Below are 13,770 nucleotides of genomic sequence, written 5' to 3' on the forward strand. Positions count from 1 at the left end.
TCCATCGCCTCCTGTGCTTGCCATCACTGAACTCATCAGAAGTAGAGAAATAATCTATAGAAAAATAAGTATGCCTGGCATTGGCTCCTAAAAGTTTGAATTTGCCACTGCTTCTTTTCTTTTCAAAAGTTTTGTGTAAAACCTTATCAGAAACAATGTTTCTAATATGCTGGCCATCACCAATGTTAAAATAAAACATTAAATAAAACAAACATAGACTAAAAACTAAAATAGTTTTTCCAAAAGCATACATTGCCACAGTAGTCCCAGGCACCAAAGATGATTGCTTTTTATACCAATGTGGACCTTGAGCATGAGCATTTCACCATTCCTCACAGTGAAGTTAGTCAGTAGCTAAAATAGTGCAATTGCACTAGTTCTCCTCCAAGCCAGCCTTTAAATTTAACATTATAGAAACTGATTTGAGCATGCATAACACAAAATGTGTATTCGTCTTTTCACAGACCCACTTTCATTCTGTTCAGTTCTCGTATTGTTATTGTTTCTAGTTTTGTTCTTCTTCACAGTTATCATAGCCTTCCCATTCTTTTGTGATTCTTTGAAGGCTTGGATAGGAGAATGAAATATAATAAACACAGTTCTGTGAAAGAACAAATAAAGATGTATTTATGCATGCTCAAACGAAGGGACTCATGTACAAAGTGTTTTTAACAGTTGCAAACCCTCAGATTCTATAAATCTGGCAGTTTGCGACTGCTAAAACACTTTTTTAATTGTACTAAATCAATTTAACAATTTAAAAAAGCTTTTCCGAATCATTAAATGGGTTTAGGAAACATTAGGGAATTGTAATATGAAAGAGATGTTTTAAGGGTGTTCCTTCCAAGTACTGATTCCTTAAGTTATGTATTACGTTTTTTCAAACAAATTCCGGTTGGAAAACTTTAACATTTTACCAACAACTCCAAGGATGTGGTAGCCCATTCACAAATGGGAAGTGGTTGTGAATGGTGAAAAAATATGTTTCAAGTGTAGACTGTGGTCTATTAACCCACTGCCTACTTAAAAAAAATGTAAACATTTTAATTTTCTTTTTTTAAACGCATCTCAATTTCCTTTTAGGAAAACAGGCTGCAATAAAAAAAGATTCGTTTTTTTAAAAGCAATCACAGGCATGGTGGTCTGCTGACCACAGCTGGCCACCATGCCTGTAATTGTAGCCAATTGGGGTGTGTTGCAATTTGGGACTTACCTCATTAACATTTATGAGGTAGGAAGAATTGTGAACCTCAATAATTCTGTATTTTGTGAACCGTCCTAGTAATACATAGGTTGCTTTGCAAAATTTTAATTCATTCAGTAAAAATTGGTGCACAAATTGTGACCGCTTTTACCTAATGCATTCTTTGTACTTGATGCCCCAGGTTCTATTATGCGCATGTGACATTCTGCTAGAATATTGTGCCAAAAATATTGATTGACACAAATATTGTCAAAAAATATTGGGATGTAAAAATATTGTGAAATTGAATATTGCAGTTAAGAATATCGTAAACTGCGAATTATGCAGCAGATGATGGATTATGTGGCAGAACCATTATTATGTGAAAAACGCTGCAGAATCACTTAATTCCAGTGGCCCTGGTTGTTGGTTGTTATTACTTTAATGTTAAGTATGTTTGATTATTTTTAGCATATTTGGTTATTGATTTGGTAATATATTGTACGTTTATATATAAATGTCATTTCAATTTGTTTGGTGGGTGAATGCGTATGTTATTTTAATATTTATTTAATTGATTTTCAGTTTTAAATAAGTTATAGTTTATTTATTTGATAATTATGCACAAATTGTTTTAATTATTTAATAGATCATTTTGGAAATATGGTTATTTTCAATATTGTTATTCAGTTAATTAGATAATTATTTGTTTATTATTAATTGTGTTATTCATTTGTTTTTTTAATTAATAATGTTATGTTTTAGGGTTTTTGTATAAATATTAATTATATTGTGTTATTATGTTTTAAAGTAATGTGTATTTCTGTTTTCCATTATTCATTTGATTTGTTTTTGTGGTTGTTGGAATTAATATACTTTCCTGTTTACTTGTATATGTTAATTTCATGTTTCTAGTTTTAATTATTTAAATAAATAATAATTATTAAAAGTTATTATATTATATTTTTGTGGAAAAATATTTTGTGTTTTTATTTTCTATATGAGTATTGTATTTTGTGTTATTTAGGATTGAGAAAAGCATATCTGAGCTTTTAAAAGTTTAACATTTTCCCTACTGTTGCTTACAGTGTAGTGGGTCATAAAGTTCCAACCTCTCCATAATCCAAAATTGTCCTTACTGCTGCTTATGGTGTTGTGAAATAGGAAATAGGACCACACCAAATTCCAGCACTTTCCCTACTGTTGATTTTGTTGGAGTGGGAATAGTAAAACTGACCCCCATAATCCAACACGTTCCCTACTGCTGCTTGTATCGGAGTGGAGTGTGAATATTATGTCTGACCCTGCCAAATTTCAACACTTTCCCTACTTTTGCTCACGTTGGGGAAGGATAGTAATTTTATATCCTTTGAAATCCAGCACTTTCACTTCAGTCGCGTATGATGGAGTGGGAATAATAAATATGACCACTCCCTACTATTTCCCTGCTTTTGCTGAGTGTAGAGTGAGCTGACCGCTCCAAAGCTCAGAACTTTCCCTAGTGTTGATTATTTTGTAGTGGGAATAGTAAGCCTGACTCCTCCAGAGTTCAACTATTTCTCTACTGATTGTCACTTACGTTAAAGTGAGAATTTTTGTTTGAACCCCTCAAAAGTCCAACACTGCCTACTGTTGGTTACTTTGGAGTGAGGATAGTAAATCTGATCTCTGCAAAGTCTAACACGTTCCTACTGTTGTTTACGTGGGAGTGGAAATAGCAAATATGACCTCTCCAGAGCCCATCACTTCCTCTACTGTTGATCAGTTTTGAGTGGCAATAACAAATGTAACCCCTCTAAACTCTAAAAAGGTCCCTACTGTTGGTCAGTTTGGAGATGGAGTAGTGAATTTGTCTAATTAAGAATAAAAAATCATTTGCATTTGTCTTTATTTTATTTTACAACTAAATGTAAAATATTTGTAATTATATATTTTTATAGTAATGTTATTTGTGTTATTGTATTTATATGTAATATTTATATTGTATGAATTAAAAAATGATATTTAGTGTTTGTAAATATAATTAGTTTTATTAGTATTATTTATTTTTGTTTATAGTTGAATAATAATTTAATTGCGTTAACCTTATGTCTTTTACAATATGTAACTTGTAAATACCAATAAAAATATTTACAAAAATATATATATATGTTTATTCATTTAGGTTCTTTTAAAGTGTTTTTATGTTTGTAAGCTCTAAATTTATATTTTTCTTTTACATAATTATGTTTTTTAAGGTACATTTGTTTAAAGTCAATATACATTTTAAAAAGAATCTGGGGCCGGATGTAGGTCGGTCGGTAACGGCCGAAAATCGGTATTTTTGGCCGTTACCGACCGGTATTTACAAAATGGTATGTAGGGCCACATATTTTACAGATTCGGTAAATTTACCGATCGGTAAATTTACCGAATCTGTAAAATACCGAATCGGTATTTTTACCTATTCGATAATTTTGATATGTAGGTGGGACTCTTCTGAGTCCCACAACCCTTACCGAATCTGTATTTTACCATCAAATATATTTGATGGTAAAATACCGATTCCGGTGTGCATGCACATGTGTGCATGCACACCTGTGCCATATGACAGGCAGACCTGCCCTTAGGGCAGGTATGCCTGCCACATGGCCCCCGAATCTTTTTTGGGGGTGCTAGAGGGTGTCAAAGTGACACCCCCTGCACCCTTGTCAAAATCGGTATTTACCGAATCGGTAAATACAGATATTTACCGATTCGGTAAAAGTAACATCTGGATGTTCCTACATATCCACCCCTTAGATTTACCGATTTTTAATTACCGAATCGGTAAAATTCGGTAATTAAAAATCGGTAAATCTATTTTACCTATATCGGGGCCCAGATGTATAAAAGTTCAAATTCGAAATACCTATTTCATAATGATATTGTTATCTTCTGAATTTATGTAGTCAATATCTTTTACTCTACAAACAAATTTGAAAAAGTCAATATTTGTGTCTTTGATACATGGCTGGGCTGGGCTGGCCAGCCGGACAAGCGGTGAATCTCCTGGGAGGCAGAAGCCCCAGGAGGCCTGTTTTGACTCCTGGAGGCCTATTTCGGCTTCCAGGAGCGGTGGTGCACGTTATGCAATCCCAGCTCTAGTTCTAGCACATGGGGCTGAAATTGTAATTTTTTCCATGACTGTTTTAAGTTTCCAGTACGGCCCTGCTTTGATATCTTTTTTGGACGTATTTTTGTCAGCAATAATTTGGTTGGGGATATTTCGTCATACAACCATGCATGTTTGTGTGAAGTAGTTAAAAATGTATTGTCCCTCTCCATTAGTCAGAACTTACCCTATTGATGAATTTTCTTATTGAAGAAGTCAAGACAGGTATATGGCTCTATTAAAACCTTAAATATGCTGGGTGCAGCAGCTTCAAAGTGTCCAGAGTATGTAATTTCAACGTATGTGATGTGGGATACTACACACCAAAATTGTAAAAACACCTAACCCTTGAGTTCTTATATTGAAAATATATTTCAAAGCGCAGGCCAACGTGGCACAACAGTTCATGCTTTTTATCCTGACACTCACTAGCTAGAGATGACTCTGCATTCTTAAAGCTCACCCCCCCGACATAAGGACAAACTCGGCCTTTCATCTTTCTGGGCTCTTTAAAATAGTTATTATAAAATTGAGTACTAGTAACACCTATCATTTACATACAGTTCTATGAACAGCAAAAACTGATACATAGAAAGGAGGAATTATATGTACACCTGAAGCAGTTCATCATCTTTAACCCCTACCGCGCTACCGCGTTTTCCCGCTATGCGCTGGAATTTAAAAAATGGCCTGTTTATGACAAAGCCAGCTCGTCATCCGCGTAGCGCAGGTAACGCCCATGACAAGCTGGCTTTGTCATTAGCGCGGAAGGGGTTAATGTTTGTTTTGTAACACTCAGATTCTAATACCCACAATCTGATAACACCCAGGGTATAGCGCAGGCCCTTGCAGTCCCTGTGGTGTGGGGGGCAGCTCTCCAGGGGACCCGACCCTTCAAGGGGGCCCCCATTCAGCCCAAATCCAATGAATATCTGTGAAATATGGGAGACTTGGGGCCCTCATAACATTCTGCAGGGGGGCATCATTTTGCGGTATGCCACTGATAACACCATCCTGAAGTACCTGGATCAGTGTGTAAGGCAAACGTACATGCGCACAGGTGTACTGATTAGAAGTGGGGTTGGAAGTGATGCAGGAGCTAATTGTGCCCTAGCTGACTTTTTTTCTAAATATGAGGAGGTCAAAGAAAGTGTACTGGTCCTCTTTGCGCTTGTGGGGCACTCTGCTTTCGGACATACTTCCCTACAAGGCCACTAGCTTTAATAAAAGAGGTATTTTGAGGCACTCATTCACCGGTTGAGCACCTAAAGTTTTGAACTCCAGCCTAATTTTAGTCACACTAATTCCTCCATGCCCTCATCCAATATGTATTTGCAATAGCCACTCATCTGACTTGTCTTTAATACTTGCAGCGTTCACATGGAGGCACCAAAATGACAAGTATCGGTATTTGCAAGCAGGAAAATGTAGCAGCGTTGTATGTGACATAATGGGGTCAATTAAGCAATGTACAAATCTATGATATGCCCAAGGATGACAGTATAGGACTCATTACCTTGCCAACACACAGCTACAACTGTCTCTAGCGACAGGCTAAAAAGGACTGATACAGCCCCTTTTCAACTGTTACATTCTTCCTTCTTTCTCTCTAACTTCCCATCTGACATTATGTTCCTTTGCTGCGCTCTCTAGTCACCTCTCACAGGCACCCATGTCTAAGAATAGATTTTAATACACATTGTCAAACCATCTCAACGGTTCCGATGTCTGAATCTTTAGAGACTGCACTGACAATTTGTTTGGTACCATTATGCTCTACCACTCTGTATACGTGTGTATGTTTTTTTTGTTGTTGCAGTTTTATATAGCGCAAACTTGACCCGAAGTTATTGGAGTTTTACACGACCACCAGTTACATTACACAAGGACACGCACTGACAATTTGTTTGGCATCATTATGCTCTACTACTCTGTATAGGTTTGTGTGGTTGTTTTGTTGTTGCAGTTTTATATAGCGCAAACCTGACCCGAAGGTATTGGAGTTTTACACGACCACCAGTTACATTACACAAGGACACATTCATTCTTTTTTTTTTAAGTCACGTGGATATTAAGGGACGGATTCAAAAAGGTAAACTTAGACCTGAAGTCTAAACTTAGACCTGAAGTCCAAGTTCAGTATTCATAAAAGGACTTATGAGTAGTATCTTTATGCATGCAAGAGCAGAGACCCCACACTCATAACTTTACTATGTAAGTATTTTCGTGACTTGGGCCCTCTGAATTCAATCAATCAATAAATCAGGTTACTTGTAAAGCGTGACTACTCACCCATAAGGGTCTCAAGGCCCTGGGGGTGGGCTGCGGGGGGGACAGGTGGTCCATTGGAGGTGCAGTGGATCAGTCGAACAGCCAGGTCTTAAGGTTGTTCCTGAATTGAGGCAGTGACGGTGATTGCCTGAAGTGGAGAGGCATGGTGTTCCAGGTCTTTGTTGCGAGATAGGCAAAAGATCTTCCTCTGATCGTGGTCTTGCGGTTACATGGGACGGTAGCCAGGGCCAGTTGGGTGTAGTGGAGGTCTCTCGTGGGTGGGTGGAATGCGAGGCAGTGGTTAAGGTACGCAGGTCCCATGTCATGTAGAGCGTTGTAGGTGTGCATGAGGAGCTTGAAGGTGATTCTTTTGCTGACTGGGAGCCAGTGGCGGTCTCTCAGGTGGCCGGTAATGTGGCTGCAGCGGGGGATGTTGAGTATGAGTCTGGTGGAGGCATTCTGAATGTTCTGCAGTTTCTTGAGGAGTTTTTGGGTGATGCCAGCATAGAACGCATTGCCGTAGTCGATTCCGCTGCTGATGAGTGCGTGGGTGACCATCTTTTAGGACTCTGCGGGGATCCACTTGAAGATCTTTCAGAGCAGGCGTAGCGTGTGGAAGCAGGATGATGAGACGGCGTTGATCTGGCAGTTCATGGTGAGCGAGGTGTCCAAGATGATGAATAGGTTTTATGCGTGGTCTGTGGTTTCCAAGTGCCGGGGCCACCAGGAGTCATCCCAGGTGGAGGGGGTGGAGTTCATGATGAGGACTTCAATCTTCTCTGAGTTGAGCTTGAGGCAGCTGCTCTTCATCCAGGTGGCGACAGCCTTCATCCCGTTGTGGAAGTTGGTCTTGGCGACTGTTGGTTAGTTGGTGAGGGAGAGAATCACTGGATGTCATTGGCATCGGAGACAATGTTGAGTCTGTGGTTCCTGACGATGGCTGCGAGCGGGAACATGTAAATGTTGAAGAGAGTGGGGCTCAGCGAGAAGCCCTGAGGCACACCGCAGCTGATCTCTGGGGGTTCGGAGTGGAACAGTGGTAATTTGACTGTCTGTGTTCAGTCGGTGATGAAGGAGCGGATCCATTCCAGGGCTTTGTCACGGATGCTGGCGTCATGGAGTCTTGCTCATAGGGTGCAGTTAGAGACGGTATCGAAGGAAGCTGAGAGGTCTAGGAGAATGAGGCTGCAGTTTCACCTCGGTCGAGGAGGATGTGGACGTCGTCTGTGGCGGTGAGGAGTGTGGTCCCATTCTGTGGTTGCTTCGGAAGCCAGATTGAGAGAGTTCCAGGATGTGATTTGCTTCGATGAACTCGGAGAGTTGGGTGTTGATGGCCTTCTCGATGACCTTGGCTGGGAAGGGAAGAAGAGAGCTGGGTCTGAAGTTCTTGACTTCAGGTCTAAACTTAGACTTCAGGTGTAAGTTTACCTTTGTGAATCTAGCCCTAAGTGATGTGCTCAGAAACACAGGATGTTGAGCCGACAATGAGACTTGAACCCTGTTTCCCAGTTCCAAAGTCGGCAGCTCTTGGCGTTACACCACATCCTCTCCCCTTCATTCTTCTGGTCTTATGCTTTGCAGGTTTTTCTGTTTTGTACATATGTTTTCATCTGTACCTCTTAACTATGCATCTTTTCTCATTCTCTGTGCATCAATACTGCTACAGTAAAGATTTGGAAAATGCTGCTGCATTTAAAACTCTGTTATGCTCTCAAGAATTTTACATAGTATATAAAACTGCTAAACAAATTTCTATATTTGCTGGAGTGCTGCAATTGTGTGTGATGTCACTGTTCTAAATTGCTATGTGTGCATGAATTTTGTAGGAATGATTATGAAGAGCTTGCACAGCAGTGCAAAACATTTGCAAAAGATTTGCTTGCCCAGGCTCGCAACTCCCGCGAGCTTGAAGTTATCTTAAATCACCAGTCCAGCGATGAGCCATTGGATAAGCGGGGCCTGCTAGAGGAACGAATGAACCTGAGCAGACTGAAACTTGCCATCAAGTACAACCAAAAAGAGGTGCGTACTTTCCTCTGAAAACATTATACAAAGTTTTAATTTGCTCTACTTTTACCCTTGTTAAGTCTGTGACTGATGATGAGCTTGATTACTTTCTCTATTGTTTGACAAGACCTTTTACAGACATTGGAGGTGCACTTCTGTTGGTATACGTGGCTCATGCCCAGGTAGGGTTGTGACTTATATACATCGTAACGGCGTACAGGCTACACCTTTTTTTTTATAAGATATGTATATGCCAATAGGGTTGCCAAGCAGTTAATGTGTTTAGCAGAGGGATTGTACCAGGCTTTGTCAGTCTGTATTACATCAAATAGGTCATGTGCAATTCCCCCTTAATGGTATTTGCACTGCATTAGTAGAATTATAACATTGGAATGTTGGGAGCTCTATTGAAGACAATTAAGTGATGGGGGCAATAATGGCTGGTTTAAACCTTCAGTTGTAATGTAAGCCATAATAAAGTACGTACTATCCTTTTATATTTATTACATTCTGCGTCTCATGCTCCTGTGCGAGAGTTGGTACCTTGATACAGCAGCATTCTGAGATTCAAGGGTCGGCAGTTGCTTGCTCCTGGAGTTGTGGACCGCCTTACTGGATGCACTCCTCTGTTTATACTACTACTCTTCATTAGAACATTGGAATGTTGGGAGCTTTCTTGAATACAATTAAGAGCTCTGGACTTCTTCGGGCCGGTAGAAGCCCACAGAGAAACATTCCAATGTTGTTTTTATTTACAGCTGCTGCTGTGAACAAAGGCCTCTCGGATACCAAGGGGATTTAAACCCCTTCGGGCTCCGAGAGGCCTTTGTTTTTAGAAATTAGAATATTCTACCCTCTAGGGACGGAATGTTCTAATAGCCTTAGAGCCCTTGTAGTGGGCTTTACTGGCCATTGAAGGCCAGCTCCCTTGTTAAAGGCCCTTTCCTTTGGCCCTGGCCTTTAATGCTGGAGCAGGCCTTTAAAGGGCAGTAGGGCCCGCTAGGTTGGGCTCTAAGGCTATATTAAATATACTGCTTAAGACGACCTGATGTTTCTCTGTCTCACATTATATCTCCTAGTTCAACATTCCAATGCTTATGTTTTGTTATTTTTTGCTGGGTATTCTGAAAAATCCTAGCCAGCCCATATGCAAAATACAACATTTCTTATACAGCATTTCCTGTATTGCTTTCCAACAACTAGACTGCTGACCCCATTTTCTTTTTGTTCATTTCCTTCACCATTGAATTCTCCCGACCAATCGACATGACGTGACAAGAACACAATTCCATTATGTTTTATATGCAGTTTTTTTCAAAATCCTCAATCATTCTTTTCTCAAGTACAATCACATATTCATCTATATTTCCTAAATATCCATAAAAAACAGAATATATAGGTGATTATCAAATTAAGGATTGCAACAAATTGCTTTTCTTTTGTCTCATTTATTCTTGTTTTATACATCTATTTTCTCAAAGTGCCTTGTACTAAAGTGGAACAATTATGCCAAAGTGTCATAATGTAAAAATAGTGCAATCCTTCTGTCATGTATTCATACAAATATATATAAAATAAATAAAGATGGAAACAGTTTTTAATGTGTTCTCATAATTAGGTAGCACCACATATAGAATTCATATCTACATTCTCATATTAGAATCCAAATTTGAACATCCTCATTATAGCATGGCTGGTTAATATAATTAAGATGATTTTTGATTCCAGATTAATAATACCTACAGCACATAGATGCTAAAACCCACTTAATTCATTCAACACATCATCAGATAAATGTCATATATATAGAGAGAGATAGAGTTGGGGATCCTCCAGTATAACCTCTTTCACATTCATTAACCCCTAAAGTGTATGTTGTATTGAGTGATGTGTAATTATGTGGCGTGTGATTATGTGGCACTGAGTGGTATTTGGAGTGTATGTTGCATTGAGTGCAGTGTAATTATGTGGCGTGTAATTATGTGGCACTGAGTGAATTCTGGAGTGTATGTAGCATTGAGTGCAGTGTAATTATGTGGCGTGTAATTATGTGGCACTGAGTGGTATTTGGAGTGTATGTTGCATTGAGTGCAGTGTAATTATGTGGCGTGTAATTATGTGGCACTGAGTGGTATTCGGAGTTTATGTTGCATTGAGTGCAGTGTAATTATGTGGCGTGTAATTTTGTGGCAAAGAGTAGTATTTGGAGTGTATGTTGTGTTGAGCGCAGTGTAATTATGTAGCATATAATCATGTGGCACTGAGTGGTATTGTGTGGACTGTATGTTGTGTTCAGTAGAATGTAATTGTGTGGCGTGTAATTATGTCGCACTGAGTGGTATTGTTTGGAGTGTGTTGTATTGAGTGCAGTGTAATTATGTAGCATATCATTATGTGGCACTGAGTGGTATTGTGTGGAGTGTGTGTTGCATTCAGTAGAGTGTAAGTATGTGGTGTGTAATTAAGTGGCACTGAATGGGGTTTGGAGTGTATGTTGCATTTAGTGCAGTGTAATTATGTGGCGTGTAACTATGTGGCACTGAGTGGGATTTGGAGTGTATGTTGCATTTAGTGCAGCGTAATTATGTGGTGTGTAACTATGTGGCACTGAGTGGTATTTGGAGGGTATGTTGCATTGAGTGCAGTGTAATTATGTGGCTTGTAATTATGTGGCACTAAGTACTATTTGGAGTGTTGAGTGCAGTGTAATTATGTGGCGTGTAAATATGTGGCACTGAGTGGTATTTGGAGTGTATGTTGCATTGAGCGCAGTGTAATTATGTAGCATATAATTATGTGGCACTGAGTGGTATTGTGTGGAGTGTATGTTGTATTCAGTATAGTGTAATTGTGTGGTGTGTAATTATGTGGCACTGAGGGGTATTGTTTGGAGTGTATGTTGCATTGAGTGCAGTCTAATTCTGTGGCGTGTAACTATGTGGCACTGAGTGGTATTTGGAGTGTATGTTGCATTGCGTGCAGTGTAATTATGTGCCGTGTAATTATGTGGTACTGAGTGGTATTTGGAGTGTATGCTCACTCTTTCTTTTTAAGTTTTATTGCAAGTATAGAATCGACATAAAACACACACACAGACGCAGACCTACACAATCACCGCTGTGACCAGCATGCTCACAAACAATATCACAAATGTAATGTTTATATGCACACATGCGATATCACTACTTGTTGTACACACGCACACACACGTACATACACACGCACAATAACACCAGCCACTGTGATCAATAATTGCCCCAACACACTCATTATCACAACTGTATGATGTAAATAGGAAAATAGTTATAATTAAATTCCTACATGTATGTCCTTAATCCAATAGGGTTCGAGTTTATTATCATGCTTTCACGGTGCCAAGAATGTCCCCGCGTTTATTATCACACCATCAGCTTTCACAGTGCCAAGAACGTCCCCGCAAGCCCCCCTGTGCCCCTCCTTCCTCTCCTCTGGCAGAACTGGAAACACCCAGGGTGTCAGTACAGGAAGAGATCAACAATAGCCCTGCGCCCCGGGTGCAGGCATGAGTCACAACCGGGGAAGGACTCGAAAGATCACAAGAAAAGAACAAAAGCCTGGGAGAACAAGCTCTCGCGGCAACTGTGGGGAGGAGAGGGGGCCTGCAGTTGCGGGAGCGATAATTGCTGCTATTTGGTGGTGCACGCTCCCGCAAGTAGATTGCCTCATGTGCACGCGTTGCCATTGATGGGAATGGAACGCGTGCACGTTTTTGGCCCAAAAAGCATGTCAATTACATGAGGTCCCCTCCTATGCAACGCATGCGCGTTGCGTAGGGAGACCTAAAAAGATCATCTACTCCGGCTCACAGATGGAATGGTTTGTGCTGATACACCGGGAGCCAAGAATAAAGGGTGGTCCCAAAATATTAATATCACATTTTTATTTCTGTAGTAATGTTTGATAACCAATACAGAAAAGAACGATTAAAGGGCATCACATCAAAATTGGCACAAACAGAGAATTTTACTCAGAAAGTGTGCTTTACATTACTTGGTGTAAATATGTTCAGTAATTTTCAAGAAATGTATGTTTAAAAAGGGGCTTGAGCTAGTCATTAAGGGGAATGTGGGAAAGTTAGTCATATCCGGACCGTTGCAGATATACTCTGACTAGCCAATTTAAAGGAGACGAGTCAATCTTGCTTGACTGGTCACAACATGAACAAAATGCTGTGGCAGAGATCACAGGTCTCGGGGACCTGGTCCCTAAAAATAAATTCAAAATATATAAGGGTTTAGGGTAAGCACACCTTGAACCCCAGGGATATGTAGGGCTGATGGGTATAAGGGCCTGTTTGGCTGACCACAAAATCGACAGCATTTTATGGCAACCATTACAAGACTCAGGAGCAACCTCCTATTGAAATCCATTATAGTGAATGCCAGGTTTGGGGGGGGTCACAAAAAGGAGCAAATATAGAGGGGATAACCAATTTTAGTCACAATGTAAATCATTTGTTGCTGGTACTGAACTAATTTTAGGACTTCTGATGAGTTCTCACATGATTTTACTATTTGAAAAATGCTTATCCTCTGCTGGGATTTGATCAAGTATGTCTGAGACAAAACTGTTTTCTCCTATGATATTCTTATAGACGTTATGGAAGGTGCTCCAAAAGCTAAAATGAGAATACATTTTCTATATGTTCACACTATCTTCCTAGCCACGCAAGAATGCAATCTTAATTCTGACTGACACAGTACTTCCAACAGCAGCAGCCTTCAAATTAATTCCCCGGTGATCTACTGCAGCTTCCCACAGTCTTCTAATGAATAACTAGAGCGCTTCCTTTTCCATTTTGGTAAAACATTCTGAAATTCAAAGTGAACATGTATTTCCAACATCAGCAGAACTCTGTCAGGTAAACTCCCCAGTAATGATATATATCCACAACAATCTTCAATACCTCCTTGGACGGCGAAATGATGAGACGGACCCCACGGCTTCAGGTTAGGCAATGGTTTTATTATTGCAACCTCTCAACGATTACGCGTTTCAAGCATCAAGTGCTCTTGATCACACAATGAGCACCGCGCCAGCTCCACTTTTTAAAGTTTTTTCAAATGCACCCTCCTCCTGTGAATCACATGACCTCATCCATAGACATTGAAGAAATACTATGCAAGGATTTCTTTTA

At 39.7% G+C, this 13,770-nt stretch overlaps 1 protein-coding gene across 1 annotated transcript in view; it reads left to right on the plus strand.

Annotated features, from left to right (window-relative positions):
* Positions 1–13,770, plus strand: part of TRPC1 (transient receptor potential cation channel subfamily C member 1) — a 391,431-nt gene that overhangs the window by 217,725 nt on the left and 159,936 nt on the right. The window contains exon 6 of the mRNA XM_078666423.1: positions 8,414–8,609. Coding sequence (XP_078522549.1) covers positions 8,414–8,609 — 196 coding nt within the window. The remainder of the gene's footprint in view (positions 1–8,413; positions 8,610–13,770) is intronic.

The sequence above is a fragment of the Lissotriton helveticus genome, chromosome 11, assembly GCF_964261635.1.
Source record: "Lissotriton helveticus chromosome 11, aLisHel1.1, whole genome shotgun sequence".
Classification (NCBI taxonomy): Eukaryota; Metazoa; Chordata; class Amphibia; order Caudata; family Salamandridae; genus Lissotriton; species Lissotriton helveticus.